General features: G+C 35.5%; 1 protein-coding gene across 1 annotated transcript in view; it reads left to right on the forward strand.

Moving 5' to 3' along the window:
- The window catches only part of LOC139868284 (zinc finger BED domain-containing protein RICESLEEPER 3-like), a 30,627-nt gene extending 4,352 nt beyond the window's left edge, over positions 1-26,275 (forward strand). Inside the window, exon 3 of the mRNA XM_071856612.1 lies at positions 26,255-26,275. Coding sequence (XP_071712713.1) covers positions 26,255-26,275 — 21 coding nt within the window. The remainder of the gene's footprint in view (positions 1-26,254) is intronic.
- Positions 26,276-26,950: the final 675 nt, after the last annotated feature.

A 26,950-nucleotide genomic window follows, 5' to 3' on the forward strand; every position in this document is an offset into this window, starting at 1 on the left:
TTATCATTTTTACAATTATTATTATCATTAATATTATATTTATCATTATTATTAATTTTATTAATATTATTAGATATTAATAGTATTGTTATTATATATTATTATTATTAATTAAAAAAAAGCAGTAGGGATCTATATTATACGCTTGACCTCTGTATCCTTTATCTCTATTATTATTATTTTTTTTGTTTCTTTCCTGCTCCCAACTCGTGAACCTGTGTTGACATTTTCTCCATTTTTTATCAACCGATCTCTATTATTACAACATGATTATGTATAATTGCAAATCAAATAAAAAGGAAATCCAATGGGATTAAAGAGCACAGCGATATTTTTGTTTTCTTCTTCTCTGCACGCTCCAATTTTTTTTTCTCTTAATTCAATTTCGAATAAAGTTTCAAAATCTAAAAATGCAGAAAGGTTAGAAATCTTTCTTTGAATCTATCTGCAAAATCTCAACTCTCAAATCTTTATATCGATCTTGAATTTTGAAGTCAAAGTTTAGTTTAAAAAAAGTCAACAATTGTTCTTGAGACAAATTCGTGTTCGTGTATATGTTTCTGATCAAATTGACGATTCCAGTAGTTTTTATACATGTTTAGAAAACTATTTCGTGTTATAAACATTATCTATAATGTTATCTATTACGAAATCAATTTTTTTTGTTTTGTTCCAAGAACCGACGCTGCAGTAGGCCTTAGTGTTTTTTTTTTTTTTTTTTTAGAACCCAAATTATTTTTTTTTCTGTAATGTTTTGAAGCTTTAAAGGGAACCCCGATTTTTTATTTTTTTTTGGTTATTGATGTTTTGTTGAATCCATGAGACTTGTGGAGAAGAAGAGGAATAGAAGAAAAACAGTTTATATATAAAATTTAAATTCGATATTAGTACAGAGAATCAGAATTGGTGGGATGGTCGAGAGTGTTTGCGTGTGAGCATGTGGTCACGAGATCGAGTCCAGAGGACGGTAGTTTCTTTTTTTTTTTGAAACTCTTTTCATGTGAGGTAGTTTTCTTTTCTAATTTTTTTATTGTTATTATATATTAATTATTATTAGTATTATTATTATTATTGTGATTGTTTTGATTGTTATTGTTATTGTTATTATTAGTATCATACTTGTTATCATATTTGAAAGTATTATAGACATTACTATTATTATTATGATAGGTATTAATAATATTATTATTAGTAATAAACTTATCATTTTAGTATTTTATCATCATTAGGATTATGATTATGATTATCATTATTATTATTATGAAGGAAATAAAAATATATTATTATCATCAATATTAGAATTTGTACCGGTTTATAAATAATAGTATCATCAGTACATTTACAATTAATAATATCATATTTATCAGTATCATCATTAATATTTACTAGTATTATTATGATTATCATTTATCATTTTATAAATATTAGAACCCTTATTATTAACATAAGTATGGTATTAGTATTAATATTATTTTAGAGTTATTATTATTAGTATCATTAACAGTTATCATTTTCATTTTTTTTGCTATTAGTATTATCATTATTAATAAAATTATTATTATTATTAGTAAATCATTATTATCTAAATTATTATTTTAACAAATAAATCTTTTGTACACTATATATATACTTATGGTATATACTAGGATTGTATTAATAATTCACATAACAAACTAATAAAATTTCATAAATACAATACTAACCACAAATATATGTATATAAATATATTAATGTCACTATTTATATAAACGTAAATCATTATAGATATATACATAAAATCGATATATATATATAAAATATAACTTAAAATATAATATAAGTATACGTTTTAAAATAAAGGTTAGAATAAATTCTACAAAACTATAATATATAAATAATACATATTAATAAATGAAATTTTGTAACTTACATTATACGTATTAATATATACACAATTGATATAGGTTCGTGAATCCGAGGCCAACCCTGCATTGTTCAATGACGTCATATGTATTTTTACTACAAAATACAGTATCGTGAGTTTCATTTGCCTTTTTACCCTTTATATTTTTGGGCTGAGAATACATGCGCAACTTTTATAACTGTTTTGCGAAATTGACACAAGTACGTGAAACTACATTCTATGGTTGGATTATCGAAGTCGAATATGCCCCTTTTTATTAAGTCTGGTAATCTAAGAATTAGGGAACAGACACCCTAATTGACGCGAATCCTAAAGATAGATCTATCGGGCCCAACAAGCCCCATCCAAAGTACCGGATGTTTTAGTACTTCGAAATTTATATCATGTCCGAAGGAGGATCCCGGAATGATGGGGATATTCTTATATATGCATATTGTTAATGTCGGTTACCAGGTGTTCAATCCATATGAATGATATTTTTGTCTCTATGCATGGGACGTATGTTTATGAGAAATGGAAATCTGAAATCTTGTGGTCTATTAAAATGATGGAAACGATTGTTTAAGTTAAACTAATGAACTCACCAACCTTTTGGTTGACACTTTAAAGCATGTTTATTCTCAGGTACGAAAGAAATCTTCCGCTGTGTATTTGCTCATTTTATAGATATTACTTGGAGTCATTCATGGCATATTTCAAAAGACGTTGCATTCGAGTCGTCGAGTTCATCAAGATTATTATCAAGTCAATTATAGTTGGATATATTATGAAATGGTATGCATGCCTGTCAACTTTCGATGTAATGAAAGTTTGTCTTTTCAAAAACGAATGCAATGTTTGTAAAATGTATCATATAGAGGTCAAGTACCTCGCGATGTAATCAACTGTTGTGAATCGTTTATAATCGATATGGACTTCGTCCGGATGGATTAGGACGGGTCTTCACAGTTGGTATCAGAGCGGTGGTCTTAGCGAACCAGGTCTTGCATTAGTGAGTCTAACTGATAGTCGTTAGAATGCATTAATGAGTCTGGACTTCGACCGTGTTTGCATGTCAAAAGTTTTGCTTATCATTTAGTGTCAAAAAATTATTTGCTTATCATCCTTAAAGTCTAAGACACGTCTTACTGCCTTTATTGCATAGACAGTGTATAGTTAAATTCATATCTTAGCGTATCTGTTATTGTTACCTTTGCCTGACAGCTTCCGTAGATTCCTCCATAGCTTATGGGATTTTAGTATTATATATGCTTATGTAAATTATGTATTGCAGGGTACTAATCTACATCCTATAATCTATTTCTTATCGAAAATCCTTCATCTGATCGTACGAGATGAATCCCTCAACCAGTTCGAGTCCATCAGATTTCGATAGCTATTTCGATAGTTATTCCGACAGCTATTTCGATATGGATTTCCACTCGAGCTCCGAAAGCAGAGTAACCGGAATGAATCGATCAATTAGCCATCATCTATTCTGAATGAATTGGAGATGGGTTCGTAGTCGACTTAATCAATGGAAACGCGAAGAAGGCGATCATTTCCACTAACCAAATTCACCTCTTGACAATGAACCTAAAACGTTTACCGGCGAACCTGTTCGAGACACCATTTTCTCTCTCATTTCCAAAGTATCTCATCACGATCATATACTATCTCAGATTCTAAACCTCATTCATCCGCTCGTCCGAACCGACAATCATCCCGGTGTAATAGAAGAAGTTAACGAACTTCGCGCATAAGTTGTAGTCTTGGAAAATATGGTGCAAAACGTACCAGCTTCATCCAAATCACCGGCACCAACAGTACCACCAACAACCCAAATTTCAATATCACATGCCTCAACATCTCAATCTATACCTCGAGTATAATCATCATTCTACATGACATTCTACATCAGTTATCTTCGTTCGACATGGTGATTATGTAATCTCTAATGTTTTAGAGATTATTTATTCTAGTTCCAACTGAAAACTAAATGAGTTTAATATCATGTTAACTCATTAAATTCATGATTACATCTGAATAAAATATATATGTATATATGTTTTCATAAAGATTGTAATTAAAAATTCTTTTGTACAAACTGTTAATAATAAAAATATTTTAACGGGTAGGTAATACCCGAGGAATATTTAAATTTCACATTAATAAGTTACACTGTATATTCTTCGAATCTGATTCAACAGTTATTCACTATCCTATTTACAACCACCGGGATACTTATCCGTTCACCAAAGAATAACTATTTTTATTCAAATTCAATTTCATATTTGAATTTTGACCTATCAGAATCCAACAAGTGGCATAATGAAGAAATAATGGACACAATAAAAATTGATTAGAAACAGACTAATTAACAATATTAAATTTTATTAAGAAACCACGCTAACAAAATCCTAGCTAACTGTTCCTAGCTAACTGTTAATTCCGTATTACATTTTATTTATCGCAATTTATTTATCGCAATTTATTTATCGCAATTTATTTTATCGCAATTTATATTCTCGCAATTTTATTTATTGTCATTTAATTTCTGTTATTTACTTTACGCACTTTATTTATCGTCATTTAATTTCTGTTATTTATTTTACGCACTTTAAATATCGGGACACGTATACAAGGTTTTGACATATCATATCGACACATCTATATATATTATTTGGAATCACCATAGACACTCTATATGCAGTAATGATCGAGTTCTCTATACAGGGTTGAGGTTGATTCTATAATAATATATATACTTTGAGTTGTGATCGAGTCTGAGACATGTACACGGGTCACGATACGTATTAATTAATTCAAATATTATATATTAAACTATATATGAATGATTGCACTGTCAACTGTGGACTATCGACTGTGGACTAATAACATTGGACAATTAAAATGAATTAAAATATTGAATATAACATATGAAACTAAACAATTCTTCAAGTTTGCCACTTGATTTCGTCTTAAACCTCATTTGTATCTTCACGATTACATTCTGCGTTCAAACCTTTCATGATTCTTGAAAACACCTCAATCGATAGGATGAATCAACCGCACTTTATCTACGGAAGGAAAGATTTATGCATATAGTTATGCACCTGAGAAACTCTCGGCAATTGTGTAAAAGTTCAACACGTAGCCGCGTCAGATCCTTTGGCATTTATTAACAAAAACAACTTTGCGATCCCTTTTCAAAATTAGCCAATTTTGTCACAGCTCCAACAAGTCAACTTCGACTTTTCGTACGAAACAACCTTATTATAACGTTTATATATACGCGTGCTCTTTTATTGTTACCAGGTAACCTTTCATATTCCATCATATTACCATCAGCGTTTAATCATCTAAAAACACAATTCTCCTGAAACCACCTCGGATTAATAACCAATGATTCAGATATCATAGCATTAAATGCAGAGGAAACAGAAAAATGGTAGATGGTCTAAACGGACAAAAGTTTGATGATAAAGAAAGGAGTGTTAGGAACGCTCGATAGAAAATTGGGTATTGAAAAACAGATTGAGTTACCCATGAAGGAGACCAAGGACAAATACAAGGACCAAATCCTATATTCAAAGGATTCAGGTAATTCTGGATCCGTTGAAATCTTTAGAGAATATCTTGCTCCGAAGTCATGTTAAAATCTTGCGGAAAATCTTTCTCCATCAACCGTCGAACTTAGAAATTCCAAAATATCATCATCAATATCTTTGATATTTCTGAGGATATTTTCATAAATATTCTCGTCCGAAATTATATACCTCTTCGTGCTTCCTGTGTATCAATATATTGGAAACATTCAATAGAAAATATAGTGCCGAAAAGCAGATTATGCGAAACTATGAAGAAAGCCGTGGATAAATCACAAAGAATAAGTTTGACTTCAAAGAATCCAAATAATTCAATGTCTGCTAAAGTCTATAGTGAATAACTTGCTCCTTACTCTAAACCCTTGCAGACAATAGTTTCTATCATCCTATGATCTTAGATATTCTGAGATATTATCGTACCTTTCATTATAAATATCCTCCATATTTCTGGAGATATTTTTATAACTATTCTTATCTGAAATCATTAATCTTTTCGTGCTATCAGTATTACATCATATAGAAACTGTTAGTTTCTATATTCTGTAAATTTTCAAGCTTAAAATATGAATGTTATTGTAGTAATGATGGGAACTAATGCATGAGTTAGTATAATATAATGACACTTGATCAACGTGATTATATTACAGTAAGTCATGCTGAGTTTCTAAATGAAACGTGATGATTCACAGATCATAACGTCATCATGTGCCATGTTACATAACTCTTTCATCCTACTTAACTCCGTAACAAATCAAGAAAATGTATTCTTGATGGTTCTATCTTCCGTGATGTTGATAAATTTGAAAATCAAATCGTGCTATCACGTTCCTTCATGCTTAGAACATTATAATCATTCGAAACTCTATATCTATAAATTCTGGACCATTATTCGCTTGACTTGAAGTCGGGAAGAGAAAACAAAAGCATAGAGCTTTGAAATATAAGGGAGAATATAAAGTCCGATAACAACACATAAATTACAAACCGTGTATATCAATGTTTATCGCAACATAAAGACACGGGAGAATTAAAAACATTATAATCCCGAGGGCGAAGTAGAAGAAAGCAGATTCCTCTGGTGGAAGTTGGAAAAGGAGAATGATTGTTGCGATAGTAAGGATGAGGACAAGGATCAAAACTGGATTAATCATTTTCAGAATCTTTTGGATGTATGAACTAAGAAAGAAAGTATAAGAATGGTGAGAATAATGGAAAGGAAGAGCTTAATTTATACTGGAAATATCAGACGTAGTAATCGGGGCAGATCACCGTATTTAATTAAAGAGATCTTAATTTCCATAAATCCCGAAGAATCAGATTTTATAGATCTTCAAGATTTTCTTTAAATTCCTTAAATTCCGGAATTCAACCAAGGCAATGTCAAAAGTTAAGACGCGCCTTATTTTCTAAATTCAAACCTGACTACGTCAAAAGTTAAAAACAAATCTTTGTTTCTCATTTCATCCTTTTGTGAATAGCTTCATTCGCACTCTTCGAATAATCGAATTATTTTTATCCATATTACTCAATGATGATAAAACTCAAGTTATCAACTCATATTCGTCAGGAAAACATATTTATTGTTAGCTATGACGACCTCACTCAAATTTCGGGACGAAATTTCTTTAACGGGTAGGTACTGTGAAGACCCGTCCTAATCCATCCGGACGAAGTCCATATCGATTATAAACGATTCACAACAGTTGATTACATCGCGAGGTACTTGACCTCTATATGATACATTTTACAAACATTGCATTCGTTTTTGAAAAGACAAACTTTCATTACATCGAAAGTTGACAGGCATGCATACCATTTCATAATATATCCAACTATAATTGACTTGATAATAATCTTGATGAACTCGACGACTCGAATGCAACGTCTTTTGAAATATGCCATGAATGACTCCAAGTAATATCTATAAAATGAGCAAATACACAGCGGAAGATTTCTTTCGTACCTGAGAATAAACATGCTTTAAAGTGTCAACCAAAAGGTTGGTGAGTTCATTAGTTTAACTTAAACAATCGTTTCCATCATTTTAATAGACCACAAGATTTCAGATTTCCATTTCTCATAAACATACGTCCCATGCATAGAGACAAAAATATCATTCATATGGATTGAACACCTGGTAACCGACATTAACAATATGCATATATAAGAATATCCCCATCATTCCGGGATCCTCCTTCGGACATGATATAAATTTCGAAGTACTAAAACATCCGGTACTTTGGATGGGGCTTGTTGGGCCCGATAGATCTATCTTTAGGATTCGCGTCAATTAGGGTGTCTTTTCCCTAATTCTTAGATTACCAGACTTAATAAAAAGGGGCATATTCGACTTCGATAATCCAACCATAGAATGTAGTTTCACGTACTTGTGTCAATTTCGCAAAACAGTTATAAAAGTTGCGCATGTATTCTCAGCCCAAAAATATAAAGGGTAAAAAGGCAAATGAAACTCACGATACTGTATTTTGTAGTAAAAATACATATGACGTCATTGAACAATGCAGGGTTGGCCTCGGATTCACGAACCTATATCAATTGTGTATATATTAATACGTATAATGTAAGTTACAAAATTTCATTTATTAATATGTATTATTTATATATTATAGTTTTGTAGAATTTATTCTAACCTTTATTTTAAAACGTATACTTATATTATATTTTAAGTTATATTTTATATATATATATCGATTTTATGTATATATCTATAATGATTTACGTTTATATAAATAGTGACATTAATATATTTATATACATATATTTGTGGTTAGTATTGTATTTATGAAATTTTATTAGTTTGTTATGTGAATTATTAATACAATCCTAGTATATACCATAAGTATATATATAGTGTACAAAAGATTTATTTGTTAAAATAATAATTTAGATAATAATGATTTACTAATAATAATAATAATTTTATTAATAATGATAATACTAATAGCAAAAAAAATGAAAATGATAACTGTTAATGATACTAATAATAATAACTCTAAAATAATATTAATACTAATACCATACTTATGTTAATAATAAGGGTTCTAATATTTATAAAATGATAAATGATAATCATAATAATACTAGTAAATATTAATGATGATACTGATAAATATGATATTATTAATTGTAAATGTACTGATGATACTATTATTTATAAACCGGTACAAATTCTAATATTGATGATAATAATATATTTTTATTTCCTTCATAATAATAATAATGATAATCATAATCATAATCCTAATGATGATAAAATACTAAAATGATAAGTTTATTACTAATAATAATATTATTAATACCTATCATAATAATAATAGTAATGTCTATAATACTTTCAAATATGATAACAAGTATGATACTAATAATAACAATAACAATAACAATCAAAACAATCACAATAATAATAATAATACTAATAATAATTAATATATAATAACAATAAAAAAATTAGAAAAGAAAACTACCTCACATGAAAAGAGTTTCAAAAAAAAAAAAGAAACTACCGTCCTCTGGACTCGATCTCGTGACCACATGCTCACACGCAAACACTCTCGACCATCCCACCAATTCTGATTCTCTGTACTAATATCGAATTTAAATTTTATATATAAACTGTTTTTCTTCTATTCCTCTTCTTCTCCACAAGTCTCATGGATTCAACAAAACATCAATAACCAAAAAAAAATAAAAAATCGGGGTTCCCTTTAAAGCTTCAAAACATTACAGAAAAAAAAATAATTTGGGTTCTAAAAAAAAAAAAAAAAACACTAAGGCCTACTGCAGCGTCGGTTCTTGGAACAAAACAAAAAAAATTGATTTCGTAATAGATAACATTATAGATAATGTTTATAACACGAAATAGTTTTCTAAACATGTATAAAAACTACTGGAATCGTCAATTTGATCAGAAACATATACACGAACGCGAATTTGTCTCAAGAACAATTGTTGACTTTTTTTAAACTAAACTTTGACTTCAAAATTCAAGATCGATATAAAGATTTGAGAGTTGAGATTTTGCAGATAGATTCAAAGAAAGATTTCTAACCTTTCTGCATTTTTAGATTTTGAAACTTTATTCGAAATTGAATTAAGAGAAAAAAAAATTGGAGCGTTCAGAGAAGAAGAAAACAAAAATATCGCTGTGCTCTTTAATCCCATTGGATTTCCTTTTTATTTGATTTGCAATTATACATAATCATGTTGTAATAATAGAGATCGGTTGATAAAAAATGGAGAAAATGTCAACACAGGTTCACGAGTTGGGAGCAGGAAAGAAACAAAAAAAATAATAATAATAGAGATAAAGGATACAGAGGTCAAGCGTATAATATAGATCCCTACTGCTTTTTTTTAATTAATAATAATAATATATAATAACAATACTATTAATATCTAATAATATTAATAAAATTAATAATAATGATAAATATAATATTAATGATAATAATAATTGTAAAAATGATAATAATAATAATAATAATAATAATACCATACTAATTATGATAATATTAATATTTTATCGATAATAATAATATTAGTAATAATAATCTAATTTATACATCCAATTTCATCTTTATATGATATAAAGTGATATTATGAATACAAATATTGATATTTGACGATACAAATAACATTACTACAACAACTATATTTGTATTTAAATTTAATTTATTAATATCATCTATTATTATGTAATATTTAATAATTATGTAATATGTATTGTAACATATACTGAATATTATATATTTATGCATTTTAATATAAATATATTATAATATTTATTTACATACTAATTATATTATACTTATGTATGTAATTATGAAAAATATAAATGTTTTATATATGTAAGTATTATATATATTTATTAAAATAGTACATTATTTCATCATAGATATATTATAAATTTCTACATATACATAATATAATAATTATGTATAAAATCATATATATATATATAGTTATATATAGTTATATTTATGTATATATGTATACTACCATATATATAAAATCATGTTTTAAATGTTGAGTAGATGATTAATTATGTATATTAAACAATTAACTACAAAGTATAACATTGTACATTTAATATTTTGATAACGTTGGTAAAATATGTTTGAATCATTTATATACAATATACTATATATATTCAAAATGAAAATCTTTAGTTATTAAATGTTATCTTTTATAATAACAAAATTACTTAATAGTTCATTAATACTAATATAATTAGTTTTATATATAATTATTTATATTTACATTCTTAGTTACAATTAAAGGTTCGTGAATCGTCGGAAATAGTTAAAGGTCAAATGTTATCATGAAATAGTTCAAACATAATGAGACTCGGTTTAATAGACTTTGCTTATTGAGTCGAATCATATAAGATTATGTTTAAATTTGGTCGGAAATTCCCGGGTCATCACACTCGTCCCAACTATCACCGAAATCAATAATACACGCCCGTAACATATCCTCCAACGTTTGGTTCGTACGTTCGGTTTGACCGTCCATTTGAAGATGATACGCCGTGCTCAATCTCAATTGTGTGCCCATATCTTCATGGAACTTCTCCTAAAACCGAGATGTGAAACAAGTATCCCGATCCTAAATAATAGATATAGGAACCCCGTGTCTCGATATCACCTCTTTGATGAACAACTTAGCTAAAGTCTCTGATGATATCGCTTCCCGGATGGGAAGAAACAAAGCACTCTTCGTCAAACGATCAACTATCACCCAAATCGTATCAAATTGGGTTCTCGCCGTCTTTGGTAACTTCGTAATGAAATCCATGGTAATGTGCTCCCATTTCCATTTCAGAATTTCTAACGGTTGTAACATACCATACGGCTTTTGGTGCTCGGCCTTAACTTGCAAACACGTGACGCATTGCTCAACATACTTAACAACATTACGCTTCATGCCCGGCCACCAATACTCTTTCTTTAAATCATAATACATCTTTGTCGCGCCCGGATGAATGAAATACTTTGACTTATGTGCTTCGTCAAGTAGCACTCGTCGGTAATCTCCCATTCTAGGCACCCACACTCGTCCTTGAAAGGACAACAAACCATGCGGGCCTAAGGTAATAAACTCCGTTTGGCCCACAATTCGCTCCTCATGCTTATTGTTAACAAAAGCTTCAATTTGTATCTCACCAAGCTTTACAAGAAAATCGTTAGTAATAATCATGCGTAACGATCCTACTCGTATCGCCGGATGTTGACTCTTCCGACTTAACGCATCCGCGACCACATTCACCTTAACCGGATGATAAAGTATTTCACAATCATAATCTTTCACTACATCCATCCATCTACGTTGACGATAATTCAAATCTCGTTGGTCAAAAAGATGCTTCAAACTTTTATGATCCGAATAAATCGTACACTTGATACCGTACAAGTATTAGCGCCAAATTTTCAACGCATGAACAACCGCCGCCAACTCAAGATCATGAGTCGGATATCTCGTTTCGTGCTCCTTTAATTGTCGAGAGGCGTAAGCGATGACTTTACCCCTTTGCATTAGAACACACCCGAGCCCATTTAGAGACGCATCACAATAAACCGTCATGTCCTCTACACCTTCTGGCAACACTAACACCGGAGCTTGACACAACTTCTCCTTTAACAATTGGAAAGCGATCTCTTGCTCATTTTCCCAATTAAATCTAGCATTCTTTCTCGTCAATTTCGCCAATGGAGAAGCAATCTTAGAAAAATCTTGGATAAACCGACGATAATAACCGGCCAATCCGAGAAAACTTCGGATTTCCGTAGGCGTAGTCGGTCGTCCCCAACTCTTCACCGTCTCTATCTTTCCCGGATCCACTTGAATCCCTTCCTTGTTCACAATATGGCCAAGGAATTGAACTTCCCATAGCCAAAATTCGCATTTGGAGAATTTTGCATACAACTTCTCCTTACGCAACATCTTCAACACTTCACGTAAATGTGGTCCATGTTCTTTCATACTTTTCGAATAGACAAGTATGTCGTCAATGAACACAATTACCGACTTGTCCAGCATAGGTTGGCACACTCGGTTCATAAGATCCATGAATGCCGCCGGTGCATTCGTAAGACCAAAAGGCATAACTACAAACTCAAAATGCCCATAACGCGTTCGAAATGCCGTTTTGTCAATGTCTTCCTCACGGACCCGCATTTGGTGATAGCCGGACCGTAAGTCAATTTTAGAAAAATACGTCGCACCTTGGAGTTGGTCAAACAAATCGTCAATCCTAGGCAACGGATAACGATTCTTGATCGTCACCTTGTTCAACTCCCGATAATCGATGCACATCCGCATACTACCATCCTTCTTCTTCACAAATAAAATCGGAGCACCCCATGGCGAAGTACTCGGTCGAATAAATCCCTTCTCAAGTAACTCTTGGGTTTGATTTAACAATTCAAGCATTTCGGTCGGCGCTAAACGATAAGGAGTTTTAGCAATGGGAGTAGCCCCCGGAACCAACTCAATGCGAAATTCAACTTGTCTTTCCGCCGGAACACCCGGTAATTCATCCGGAAAAACGTCTTCTAATTCACTAACCACCGGAATTTCACGAATGGACGGTGGCTCTTCGTGAGTATCAACTACGTAGGCAAGAAAAGCCATACCACCACTACTAAGAAAACGACGTGCCCGTGCAATAGTGCATAATGGCACAAGTCTTCTCCGTCGCTCGCCGTGAATAATTAACTCTCCCCCACTTGGGGTCTTCACACGAATAGATTTTTCATGGCATGCAAAATCGGCTCTACAACGATCGAGCCAATCCATACCAACGACAATATCGAATTCACCCAACGTCATCGGGATAAGATCAATTTTAAATGTTTTGGTGCCAAAAACAATATCACAATCATTACAAACGTCAACCCCTAGCACCGTCTTACCATCCGCTATTTCAACTTCTACCGGATGACTTAACTTAGCTAGCGGTTTATCAATCTTAGACACAAAATGCGGAGACACAAACGAAAAGTTTGCACCGCTATCAAATAGGATTCTTGCCGGATTAGAGTTAACCATGAAAGTACCTGAGACAACTTCGTTGGATTGTTTGGCCTCCTCATTGGTCATCAAATAATTTCGTCCCCTCGCCGTTCCCGCCGCCTTCTCTAGCCTTTTAACTTGATCGGTACGCAAATCAGGACACTCCGACTTCCGGTGTCCTTCTTTATTACAATTAAAGCAAGTGATTTTGGTTGTCGCCGGGTTCGTGCAATCACGGGATAGATGTCCGTATTGCCCACAATTATAACACCGAGGGTTAAATTCTTTAAAACCACCCTTCTTCACACTATTAACGCTCTCAGAACCCTTCTTGTTCTTCTTGCTTAAAAAATTTGAATGGCTTGAACCTTCAAACTTCCTTTTAGAAAAAGAGAAATCACTTCTCTTTGGAACTTCCGGTTCAAAACCCCGAGCCAACTCGTACAACTCTTCAAAAGACTTAGCCATTCCCCGGCTAATCTTACGTTTCAACTCATCGTTCAGAGTACGATAAAAATCTAGCATTAACATTCGGTCTGTAGCGACCCGAACAAAGTCGTCATTGACGCCGCCGTCTACTTAGGTCCCGTTACGTGGTCATAAGTCTTTAAAACAACGTTTGACCAAAAGTATGTCGCATTCATTTCAAAAGTAAAGATGTTTCAAGGTTTACAAGGTAGTTCGACAACTAGTTACATTACAAAGTTTAAAGTACAATTTAAACATATGCGACACAATTTAAAAGTAGCCAAAAGACGATCCACGTATGCATGTATACTCGACATCCAAGCAAGTATCAAGGTAATGAGCGGAAGCATGTATCACAAAACGTTCAAGGACCTGAGAAAAACATAGAAATCTGTCAACGAAAACGTTGGTGATATCATAGGTTTAAGTAAGTAAGTAAGTACAAGTGAACCACAAGATTTGCAACAATGATGTAATAGTAATACATTCCAAAAGTTTGTTTCACGAGCACCCAATTATCAATGCTTAACATTCCTTCCATAGAACCCCATCACAATAGTGCTAGAACATACACTGTTTCTCGAAAATATATTTCATTCGTAAACGGTAGCGAACCGTTTGAATGAGGGTTTGTCAAACCCATATGGCCATATAACATAAGTTCTCGCTTACACCCGACAAGTGTAACTAATGATAATCGAATTGAGGATTTTTGTTCAAACTCGTATGTAGAATGTTTGTTTTCCTGTACTTGTGTTCACTTAGTAAAAAGAAACGTTTATGTTTTCTCATCCCAAATGTAAGTGCAAAAGAGTAAAAGTGGGACTATGATCTCACCTTGTGTGCACGAGTAATAAGTACTTCAACAAGTAATGTGTGCAAAGAACAATGCTAGTCTTGACCTAAACAAATAGGTTTATATCAATATCGGTAAACACGATAGGTCAAAGTGTTCAATTAGTCCTATGGCTCGTTAAGACTCGATCATAATAGCATGTGAATCAAATTGTCATGTTTCATGCAAGGTACAAGTATAAAAGCATGTTAGAACGATTGCACAAACATTTGGTTAAATTTGATTAAAAGTCAACTTAGGTCGGGTCAAAGTCAACGAAAAAGTCAACACGTTCGGGTCGGGTCCCGAACTATTTTTCTGAGGTTTTTAATCATATATGAGCATGTTAGAACAAGTTACATGTGAATCGGAGGTCCATAGCATAGCAAACATTTTCCGTAAAATGACCAACGAAGACAGAAGTCTGCCAGTGTATCTGGACGGCGTCCAGATTGTCTGGACGGCGTCCAGCTTTGAAGGCTGGGACGGCGTCCAAATATCTGGACGGCGTCCAGCTTTGAAATCTGGGACGGCGTCCAAGGATCTGGACGGCGTCCAGATTGGTATTCAAGTCTGATGCAGAATACTTCTAAGTGCACGAACCAAAAACCAAACTAACACATTTTATGATCCGCAAACAACCAAAACATGTATCTTATATCCTCGGAAAGGTATTTTGACGAGGAAAACATCTAAACACATTTCATCAATCATATTTACCTTTACAACGACCAAAATCACATTGAATGCTCAATCATTTAATGCATTCAAGTTCATAAATGCAAATCAATGATTCGGCAACCAATTTACATGAATGATATGCCGTCTCGAAGGTAATCAAGCATACAATACAACCTAATACTTACTAATAACATTTCATGTCATTCCAAGCATCAAAAGTCCATTTCACGTTCATCAAACCCTAACCCAATTTCACCAAAATCACTAATCAAGTTCATGAAGTTTTCTAAAGCAACCTACACATCAAATTGAAGCAAGTGATACTAGGAACACATTTAATAGTTGCACTTTATCATAACAACAACATTAAATCATCCAAAACTCAAAATCAAACACACACTATTCATGTTCATGCTAGTTACACAAAAATAACGAGATCGAGCATATAAATCATATATTCATGTTAGACTTGAGCCATAGACACTAACTAACAACTTTATAAGTTAAAAACATCAAGAACACAAAATCTAGTGATTTTAGAAAGTTATCCAAATGTAATGAAATTGGTATGGAATCGAAGAGGAAGTTGCAAGGATTCCAAAAATGTAATTTGTTTTGCAAAACACCCGCTAGCTCGGATTTGGATGATGATTCTTGTTGGTGTTCTTTGAGAGAAAAAAGGAAGTAGTAAAAGATGAGGATAAAATGAATGGATGAAAGGGGTTTGACCCTTTGACCTAGTCAAGGGTTTGATCCCTTGTCAAGTTTAGTCCCTCAACTTTCGTTCGGGTGCGTGAATTACCTAAACGAGATAATTTAAAACGCGTATCAACGGGAGATGTTTTAAACATATAACGGACTTTAAAATGAACAAACGAAAAGTAAACGGAAAAAGGCGGGATGTTACATTACCTACTCCTTAAAAGAAATTTCGTCCCGAAATTTAAGTAGGCGTAGCAGTCGTTGTTTCTTCTTCTGGACCTTGCATTTCCGAGTTTGCGAATAGATGAGGATATTTCCTTTGCATTTGATCTTGTCTTTCCCAAGTAAACTCGGGTCCCCTTTTGGCGTTCCAACGGACTTTGACAATTGGAATTCGGCTTTGTTTTAACGTTTTGACGGAGGTGTCCACAATTTCAACCGGTTCCTCCATGAAATGAAGTTTGTCATCAATGGTAAGCTCCTCGAGAGGAATGACGATATCGGGTTCGGCAAGGCACTTTTTCAAGTTGGATACATGGAAAGTAGGATGAACGGAGCTCAATTGAGGCGGAAGATCTAAACAATAAGCAACGGTTCCAACACGCTCCAAGATTTCGAAAGGACCGATATACCGCGGATTTAGCTTCCCTCGTTTCCCGAAACGGATTACACCTTTCTAAGGTGCGACTTTTAACATTAAGCGATCACCGACTTGAAATTCAAGATCGTTGTGTCGTTTGTCGGTATAGCTCTTTTGACGACTTCGGGCCGTCCTAAGCCTATCTCTGATTTGAACGATTTTCTCGGTTGTTTCATGAATGAGTTCGGGTCCGGTGATTTGTATGTCGCCTACTTCGGCCCAACAAAGAGGTGAACGACATTTTCGACCATATATAGCTTCGAATGGTGCGGCGTTAATACTCGCATGATAACTATTGTTGTAGGAGAATTCGGCGAGAGGCAAGTGCTTATCCCAAGCTTTTCCAAATTCGATAACACAAGCTCGTAGCATGTCTTCTAAGGTTTGAATTGTGCGTTCGCTTTGTCCGTCGGTTTGTGGATGATATGCGGTGCTCATGTCTAAACGCGTTCCTAACGCTTCTTGTAAAGTACGCCAAAATCTAGAAACAAATCGGCCATCTCGGTCGGAGATAATCGATAAGGGTACACCGTGTCGGGCTACGATTTCTTTAATGTAAAGTTGTGCTAGTTTCTCCATGTTGTCGGTTTCCTTCATGGCTAGGAAGTGCGCGAATTTGGTGAGACGGTCAACAATAACCCAAATAGTATCATAACCGCCAACCGTCTTTGGTAGTTTGGTGATAAAATCCATCGTTATCATTTCCCACTTCCATTGCGGGATTTCGGGTTGTTGAAGTACTCCGGACGGACTTTGATGTTCGGCTTTGACTTTGGAACCTGTCAAACACTTGGCAACATAAGTAGCTACGTCCCTTTTGATGTTCGGCCACCAATATTGTTGTTTAAGGTCGTGGTACATCTTATTGGCACCGGGGTGAATTGAGTATCGTGACTTATGTGCTTCATCTAAAATAAGGCTTCGTAGGTCCCCATAACTAGGCACCCAAATCCTCCCGGCGAAATATCGGAGTCCGGTTTCTTTAACTTCGAATCGAGAGCTGGGGACGTTCAAGTGTTCGAAAGAGATGTTTTCATCCTTGAGAGCCTCGTCTTGGGCTACTCGAATTTGGTTATTAAGGTTGGTGTGGATGGTGATGTTTAAAGCTCGGACACGAAGAGGCACCGCTCTTTCTTTTTGACTTAAGGCATCGGCTACTACATTTGCCTTTCCGGGATGGTAACGAAGCTCACAATCATAATCGTTTAAAGTTTCAATCCACCGTCGTTGTCTCATGTTTAGTTGTTTTTGATCGAAGATGTGTTGAAGACTTTTGTGATCGGTGAAGATGGTACTTTTGGTTCCATAAAGATAGTGTCTCCACATTTTAAGTGTGAAGACAACGGCTCCGAGTTCGAGATCATGTGTCGTATAGTTTCGTTCATGAATTTTGAGTTGTCGAGAAGTGTAAGCAATGACTTTCGTTCGTTGCATCAACAAACACCCAAAACCATGTTTCGAGGCGTCGCAATACACAACAAAATCATCGTTGCCTTCGGGAAGTGACAAGATAGGAGCGGTGGTTAGCTTCGTTTTCAAGATTTGAAATGTGGATTCTTGTTCGGTTGCCTAAATGAATTTCTTTCCCTTGTGAGTTAACGCGGTTAGAGGACGAGCAACCAAAGAGAAATCCTTGATGAATCTATGATAGTATCCGGCGAGACCCAAAAATTGACGAATGTGAGTAGGAGTAGTAGGAGTCTCCCATTTACTAATGGCTTCGATTTTTGATGTATCGACTTTAATACCTTGATCACTTACAACATGACCAAGAAACTGAACTTCCTTCAACCAAAATTCACACTTGGAGAATTTGGCATAGAGTCGTTCTTGTCTTAAAAGTTCAAGCACAAGTCGGAGATGTTCCTCGTGTTCTTCTTCATTTTTAGAATAGACCAAAATATCATCGATGAACACGATAACGAATTTGTCAAGGTACGATTTGCACACGCGGTTCATAAGATCCCTGAATACTGCCGGTGCATTAGTGAGACCAAATGGCATGACAAGGAATTCATAACTACCATAACGAGTCTGGAAAGCGGTTTTGGAAACGTCTTCCTCCTTAACCCTTAGTTGATGATAACCCGAACGGAGATCGATTTTTGAATATACACAAGACCCTTGTAATTGATCAAAGAGGTCATCGATGCGAGGAAGAGGATATCGGTTTTTAACCGTCAATTTATTTAGTTCACGATAATCAATGCACATTTGTAGGGATCCATCTTTCTTCTTAACGAATAAAATCGGAGCGCCCCACGGTGAATGGCTAGGTTGGATAAAACCACGATCTAGTAGTTCTTGGATTTGAATTTGCAATTCTTGCATTTCGGATGGAGCGAGTCTATATGGTGCACGTGCTACGGGTGCGGCTCCCGGAATAAGATCGATTTGGAATTCTACCGGTCGATGAGGTGGAAGACCCGGCAATTCGTCGGGAAATACATCGGAAAAGTCACTAACAATTGGCACCTCATCGATATGCTTCTCATCAAACTCGACTTTCCTAACGCGGGCAAGGATCGCAAAACAACCCTTATGGAGTAGTTTTCTAACTTTAAGGCACGAAACGAGGTTGAGTCCGGTGCAACTCTTATCGCCATAAACAATCAAAGGTTCACCATTCTCGATAGGAATTCGGATTGCGTTAAGATCACAAAGGATGTAAGATTTCGTCTTGGCTAACCAATTCATACCGATTATTACATCGAAGCTTCCTAGTTCCATGGGTATCAAGTCAATTTCAAACTCATTACCCAAAATGTTTAATGTGCACCCCCGGTAATATGTGTCGGCACTCAATAGTTTTCCGTTGGCCACTTCAATGGTATAAGTGGTATCTAATGGAAACGGTGGAGTGCTAAAAGAATAAGTCAAAGTCTTGGATACAAAGCATTTATCGGCACCCGAATCGAATAAACAAGTAACATAAGAGTTGTTGAGAAGAAACGTACCAGTGACCAAGTCATTGTCATCTCAGGCTTCCTCGGTGTTGATGTTGAAAGCTCGTCCGCGCGTATTGGGGTTATCTTTCCTCTTCGGGCATGCATTTCTATAATGGCCCGTTTGGCCACATTCATAACAAGTGCCCGTTTTTGGTGCATTGGGCCCCTTTCGAGCGATGGGGGCAACACTTTTACACTCATTGGCCTTATGACCAACTCCTTGGCACCGGTGGCAAATTAACTTGCCACATTCACCAAAGTGATGTTTGTTACATTTGTTGCAAAGAGGTAGGTTCCCGGCATAACCCTTCTTTCCGTCGGAGGTGTAAGGCTTTTTAGCAAAGTTGTTGTTGCTTGTTTGGGGGGCTTCCTATTTTCTTTTTTTGTTACCCGACTTATCCTCGGCTTTAGGTGCCGGCACTACAATTTCGTCCACCGTTTCTATCAATTTGCGGGCCATGTTCAAAGCTTCTTGATGATTAGTGGGTTTGGATGACATTACTCCGTGTTTGATGCTCTTTGGAAGACCATCCATGTAAAGTTCAACCCTTAAAGCTTCGGGGTTCACAAGATTTGGGCACATCAAGGCTAGTTCGGAAAATCGTTGATTATAAGCCTTGAGATCATCTCCGACCGCCTTTAAAGTTCTTAACTCTTGTTCGAGCCTTCGAGTTTCTTCACGAGGGAAATATTCGACAATCATCTTTTCCCTTAAGTCGGCCCAAGAGAGGGCGTGAGCTTCATCGGTACCCACCGATTGTACATAGGTGTTCCACCATGTGAGGGCGACATCGGCAAAAGTGTGAGTGGAGTATTTGACCTTATCTTGGTCCCGACAACCGCTTATGCTAAAGACGGCCTCCGTTTGTTCGAACCATCGAGTGAGAGTAACCGGTCCCCCGGTCCCATCAAAAGTATGAGGTTTGCACCCCATGAAAGCTTTATAGGAGCATCCCTCGCTTGAGTTACTGGCCCCTTGATTGTTGTTGTTGTGGTTGTTGTTATTGTTGTTGTTGGAGGAGTGACCGGCCATGGCCGCATCCACGGCGGTGGCTATCATCCGTTGTAGAGCTTGTTCGGGAGTTTCATGGCGTGGCACACGACGAGGAGGCATTGTTCCTTCAAAACACAAGAATACCGTTGATTAGTATTTTTAATAATACTAATCATGATATGGAATAAAGATAGAGAAAAATTTTCTTGACTCGCCTTAAATTCTTTGTGTCATAATGTCGGAACGTTCATATGAGTCACCGTAATATAATCCCGGAAATTATATTACCCTAATTCATATGTGCATTCGACATTACTTCACTAAGTCAAGGTGGCGCGTCAATCAAATTAAACAACGTGAGATTAAGATAAAATAAAAGTAGATATGAGTAGAAACGTTCGAGTATGGATGCACAAGTAGTCAAGTAATTCCTACTTCAAGTCTATATGCCGGTTGTAGTCTAGACTCACTAATGTACCCTATGACTCGGGGTTGACACCAATGAACTCTAAATCCCTACAACCAACGCTCTGATACCATCTGTAGCGACCCGAACAAAGTCGTCATTGACGGCGCCGTCTACTTAGGTCCCGTTACGTGGTCATAAGTCTTTAAAACAACGTTTGACCAAAAGTATGTCGCATTCATTTCAAAAGTAAAGATGTTTCAAGGTTTACAAGGTAGTTCGACAACTAGTTACATTACAAAGTTTAAAGTACAATTTAAACATATGCGACACAATTTAAAAGTAGTCAAAAGACGCTCCACGTATGCATGTATACTCGACATCCAAGCAAGTATCAAGGTAATGAGCGGAAGCATGTATCACAAAACGTTCAAGGACCTGAGAAAAGCATAGAAATCTGTCAACGAAAACGTTGGTGATATCATAAGTTTAAGTAAGTAAGTACAAGTGAACCACAAGATTTGCAACAATGATGTAATAGTAATACATTCCAAAAGTTTGTTTCACGAGCACCCAATTATCAATGCTTAACATTCCTTCCATAGAACCCCATCACAATAGTGTTAGAACATACACTGTTTCTCGAAAATATATTTCATTCGTAAACGGTAGCGAACCGTTTGAATGAGGGTTTGTCAAACCCATATGGCCATATAACATAAGTTCTCGCTTACACCCGGCAAGTGTAACTAATAATAATCGAATTGAGGATTTTTGTTCAAACTCGTATGTAGAATGTTTGTTTTCCTGTACTTGTGTTCACTTAGTAAAAAGAAAGGTTTATGTTTTCCCATCCCAAATGTAAGTGCAAAAGAGTAAAAGTGGGACTATGATCTCACCTTGTGTGCACGAGTAATAAGTACTTCAACAAGTAATGTGTGCAAAGAACAATGCTAGTCTTGACCTAAACAAATAGGTTTATATCAATATCGGTAAACACGATAGGTCAAAGTGTTCAATTAGTCCTATGGCTCGTTAAGACTCGATCATAATAGCATGTGAATCAAATTGTCATGTTTCATGCAAGGTACAAGTATAAAAGCATGTTAGAACGATTGCACAAACATTTGGTTAAATTTGATTAAAAGTCAACTTAGGTCGGGTCAAAGTCAACGAAAAAGTCAACACGTTTGGGTCGGGTCCCGAACTATTTTTCTGAGGTTTTTAATCATATATGAGCATTTTAGAACAAGTTACATGTGAATCGGAGGTCCATAGCATAGCAAACATTTTCCGTAAAATGACCAACGAAGACAGAAGCCTGCCAGTGTATCTGGACGGCGTCCAGATTGTCTGGACGGCGTCCAGCTTTGAAGGCTGGGACGGCGTCCAAATATCTGGACGGCGTCCAGCTTTGAAATCTGGGACGGCGTCCAAGGATCTGGACGGCTTCCAGATTGGTATTCAAGTCTGATGCAGAATACTTCTAAGTGCACGAACCAAAAACCAAACTAACACATTTTATGATCCGCAAACAACCAAAACATGTATCTTATATCCTCGGAAAGGTATTTTGACGAGGAAAACATCTAAACACATTTCATCAATCACATTTACCTTTACAACGACCAAAATCACATTGAATGCTCAATCATTTAATGCATTCAAGTTCATAAATGCAAATCAATGATTCGGCAACCAATTTACATGAATGATATGCCGTCTCGAAGGTAATCAAGCATACAATACAACCTAATACTTACTAATAACATTTCATGTCATTCCAAGCATCAAAAGTCCATTTCACGTTCATCAAACCCTAACTCAATTTCACCAAAATCACTAATCAAGTTCATGAAGTTTTCTAAAGCAACCTACACATCAAATTGAAGCTAGTGATACTAGGAACACATGTAATACTTGCACTTTATCATAACAACAACATTAAATCATCCAAAACTCAAAATCAAACACACACTATTCATGTTCATGCTAGTTACACTAAAACAACGAGATCGAGCATATAAATCATATATTCATGTTAGACTTGAGCCATAGACACTAACTAACAACTTTATAAGTTAAAAACATCAAGAACACAAAATCTAGTGATTTTAGAAAGTTACCCAAATGTAATGAAATTGGTATGGAATCGAAGAGGAAGTTGCAAGGATTCCAAAAATGTAATTTGTTTTGCAAAACACCCGCTAGCTCGGATTTGATGATGATTCTTGTTGGTGTTCTTTGAGAGAAAAAAAGGAAGTAGTAAAAGATGAGGATGAAAATGAATGGATGAAAGGGGTTTGACCCTTTGACCTAGTCAAGGGTTTGATCCCTTGTCAAGTTTAGTCCCTCAACTTTCGTTCGGGTGCGTGAATTACCTAAACGAGATTATTTAAAACGCGTATCAATGGGAGATGTTTTAAACATATAACGGACTTTAAAATGAACAAACGGAAAGTAAACGGAAAAAGGCGGGATGTTACACGGTCATCACCCACATACTCCGGACAAAAACGAGTCTTGGACAAGTAGGTAGACTTGAGAGTAACCAAGTCCATAGAACTTGTCGCAATTCGCGTAACTCGTCCCGGATTTGATTAAGGTCAGATGGAGTTCGATATTCACCGAAGAACTCTTTCTTAAACTCCTCCCATGTCAAGCTCATGCTAGGGATGTTCTTGTTATCCCGGTATCCACAGTTGCATCAGAATCAGCTTTTAACACCAGCGGTGTAACGACCCAACCCTCGTTATACCAAAATACGACCCCAAAAAAAAAAATTCTGGATTAGTACATCTGGACGGCGTCCAGGATTCTGGACGGCGTCCAGTACTGAAGGCCTGGACGGCGTCCAACCTTTATGGACGGCATCCCAATGCACTGAATAATTCTGCTCCCCGGGTCCAACTTACATGATCGGAAAACCCGCTTCCCGACACTTTTAAACGAAACCACTTTTACAACATGTCAATATATATAAAACTAAAGGAATTCCATGATGAAAAACAAGTTTTACAATACCGGGCCCACATCGGCCCGTCTTACGAATTTCGTTCAAAATTACAAGTTTCGACCAAAGAGTTTAACTTCCAAACGACATCTACAGCATGGGGTTTGGGATTAAACTACCCAAATCTTGATCGAACTTCAAAAGCCATAAACTTCCAAAAGCGCCCCCCAACCAAAACAAATGGGAGACCACTAATCCAACCGAATACCTTTGCCCTTATCCAAGCCCGAGTCTAAAAAGGTAAACAACGAGAGGGTAAGCTAAAGCTTAGTGAATGCAATAATTATACATATACATATATAATCTATTCACCTGCAAACACTTACACAATACCGTATACGCTAGCAATTTAGCAACTATGCAATCACAATGCAAAACTATATATCCGCAATCTCAATGAGCTAGCATTACCAAAAGTATATAGTACACAATTCGATATGCTAAAACAAACTATCACACATAACCATGGTTAACCATAACGCACACAAGGGAACGGTACTCGCACAATGACCGATGGTACTCGCACAATGACCGTTAGTATAACTAACCCCCTAGGTGGACGCCCGCACTTTCCGAACCACCCTTCACGCACATGTGGTCTCCATCGCACAAAAAAGTAGTGAATCCACACGCCCGGATAACACTATAGTGAATCCACACGCCCGGATAGCACTAACCACAAGCCCGCAAGCAAATACACTATATACGCATATATATAATTATTCCACTCACCTTAACGCCTTCGGTGAATGAGAGATCAAGCTTGCGACCTTCAATATAACGTACCTAATACATTACGCATATAATCAATCACACAATCAAGTTGGTCAACCAACTCACTCACCATCTTAGCAACATTTTGACCCATAGTGCATTTCTTGACCCATTTGCACTCTTAACCCCAAATTAGGTCAACTTCGCCAAAAACCCTAACACTAGCCCAAAATGGTCTTAACCCACTTAATAGCGCAAGGTTATCGCATCCACATGCTCACTTTACAACCTAGGTCACCCAAGACTCATTTTAACCCATTTCAAGGTTAACACACCCATTTGGGTCACCCACAACCCAAATAACACCCATATACTTAATCACAAGGTGTGCTAGTAATTACTAATCAATTTAAGACTCGAAAACACATTTAACATTTCAAAACCCTAGGTTAGTGATCCTTTGAGTCCTCATGTCCCAAACTCATCCAAAACCCCCAATTCACTAACAAAAGGGTTCTATGTTCATCACTAACCCAAACCCTAACCCTTATCGCTAATTAAGTAGAGGAATTAGGTTTAGAACTTACCACCACAATCACAACGTAGCTAGGTAGTAGATGAACAACTTTAAAACACGCACTTTGACCCGAAACAACCTTCTTCCTCCTCGATTTGAGCTTTCTCTCACAAGGAAACTCTCTCCCTCTCTCTCTCTAAACTTGAAGTGGATGAAGATAAGGTAGGTAAAAGTGAAGTAAAGGCACCCACCAACTGACCCTTGGAGCCTTAAAGTCGTTCCCCAAGTGAAATTATCCATTTACCCCTTCTAAATATCATAAAGGAGACAGCTGGCCCGTCAGACCATTTGAACGGCGTCCAATGGTCTGGACGGCGTCCAGCACTTCACATTGGGACGGCATCCCATCATTTTGGACGGCGTCCCAATCAATTGGGGAAACGGGATCTTACAAGCAGTAGATTTGTTATCCCACATCGTAGTCGACTACATCCGAATTTATTAGAGGCATTGATGTGTGCACAAGATTGGTTATGAGCTCAAATCTAAGGTATATCTTATTACTTTGTTTAGTTATTCTAAAAGTTAAATGTTTCTGAATGGACTAATATTACAATCAATCTACTTACTATGTGCTAGAATCATGCTCTGGTGGATATGTAAATTGTTGTACTTATTATGAAGACTTGAAAGATGAAGAAGAGGAGGTAAAAAAAATTATTAGTGATGTTTATATTATTACTAGTATGCATTTTATTATATACATATACACTATTTATGATAACTAAAAAAAATTTATTTCATGTTAACAGGTGGTGGTTGTTGATCTCTAGAAGTTGGTAATAAAGATGATGCTAAAGATCACTTGCAATTTGAGGATGTTTTATTAGTATTTGGTTGTTAATTTATGTTTTCTCATTTCATTTTATTCTATCATGAACTTGAGCATGTAACTGATTAAGGATTTTGATATCATTTTTTTTTTAATGATGTAATGGTATGCTGTTTGTTTTTGAACCCTTTGGATTTATCTTATAATTTTGGTTATTATGTTAGGGTGCGTTTGATAAAACTGAATGATTTAGTGCTGAATTATTCAGAATCTGAATGGTCCAGAGTCTCTGAATAAGGTTTGCTCTGAATGAATATAAGTTGTTTGATAATCATTTAGAATGAACGATATGAACCGACTAAAACTACCTTATTAACGTGTGACATGAATAAAAAATTCAATATACTTGTTAGTTAGGTGACCATGATATGATTTGAGGATAATATTATAGATAATTTAGGCTCTTAATGGTTAAGAGAGTGTTTCATCTCTGAATGGTTCAGAGGTGAATTCTGAACCATTCAGCACCATATGTCATTCAGAGGTCAGAAACAAACGCACTGAATGCTGAATGGTTCAGCATTCATTGCTGAACCATTCCATTAAGAGACAAACAAGCACACCCTTAGATTGGTTTCATTAGTTAGGTTTTCCTAACCCGTGGGTTTGCCCGCGG

This window comes from Rutidosis leptorrhynchoides, chromosome 9, assembly GCF_046630445.1.
Source record: "Rutidosis leptorrhynchoides isolate AG116_Rl617_1_P2 chromosome 9, CSIRO_AGI_Rlap_v1, whole genome shotgun sequence".
NCBI classification, from domain to species: domain Eukaryota; kingdom Viridiplantae; phylum Streptophyta; class Magnoliopsida; order Asterales; family Asteraceae; genus Rutidosis; species Rutidosis leptorrhynchoides.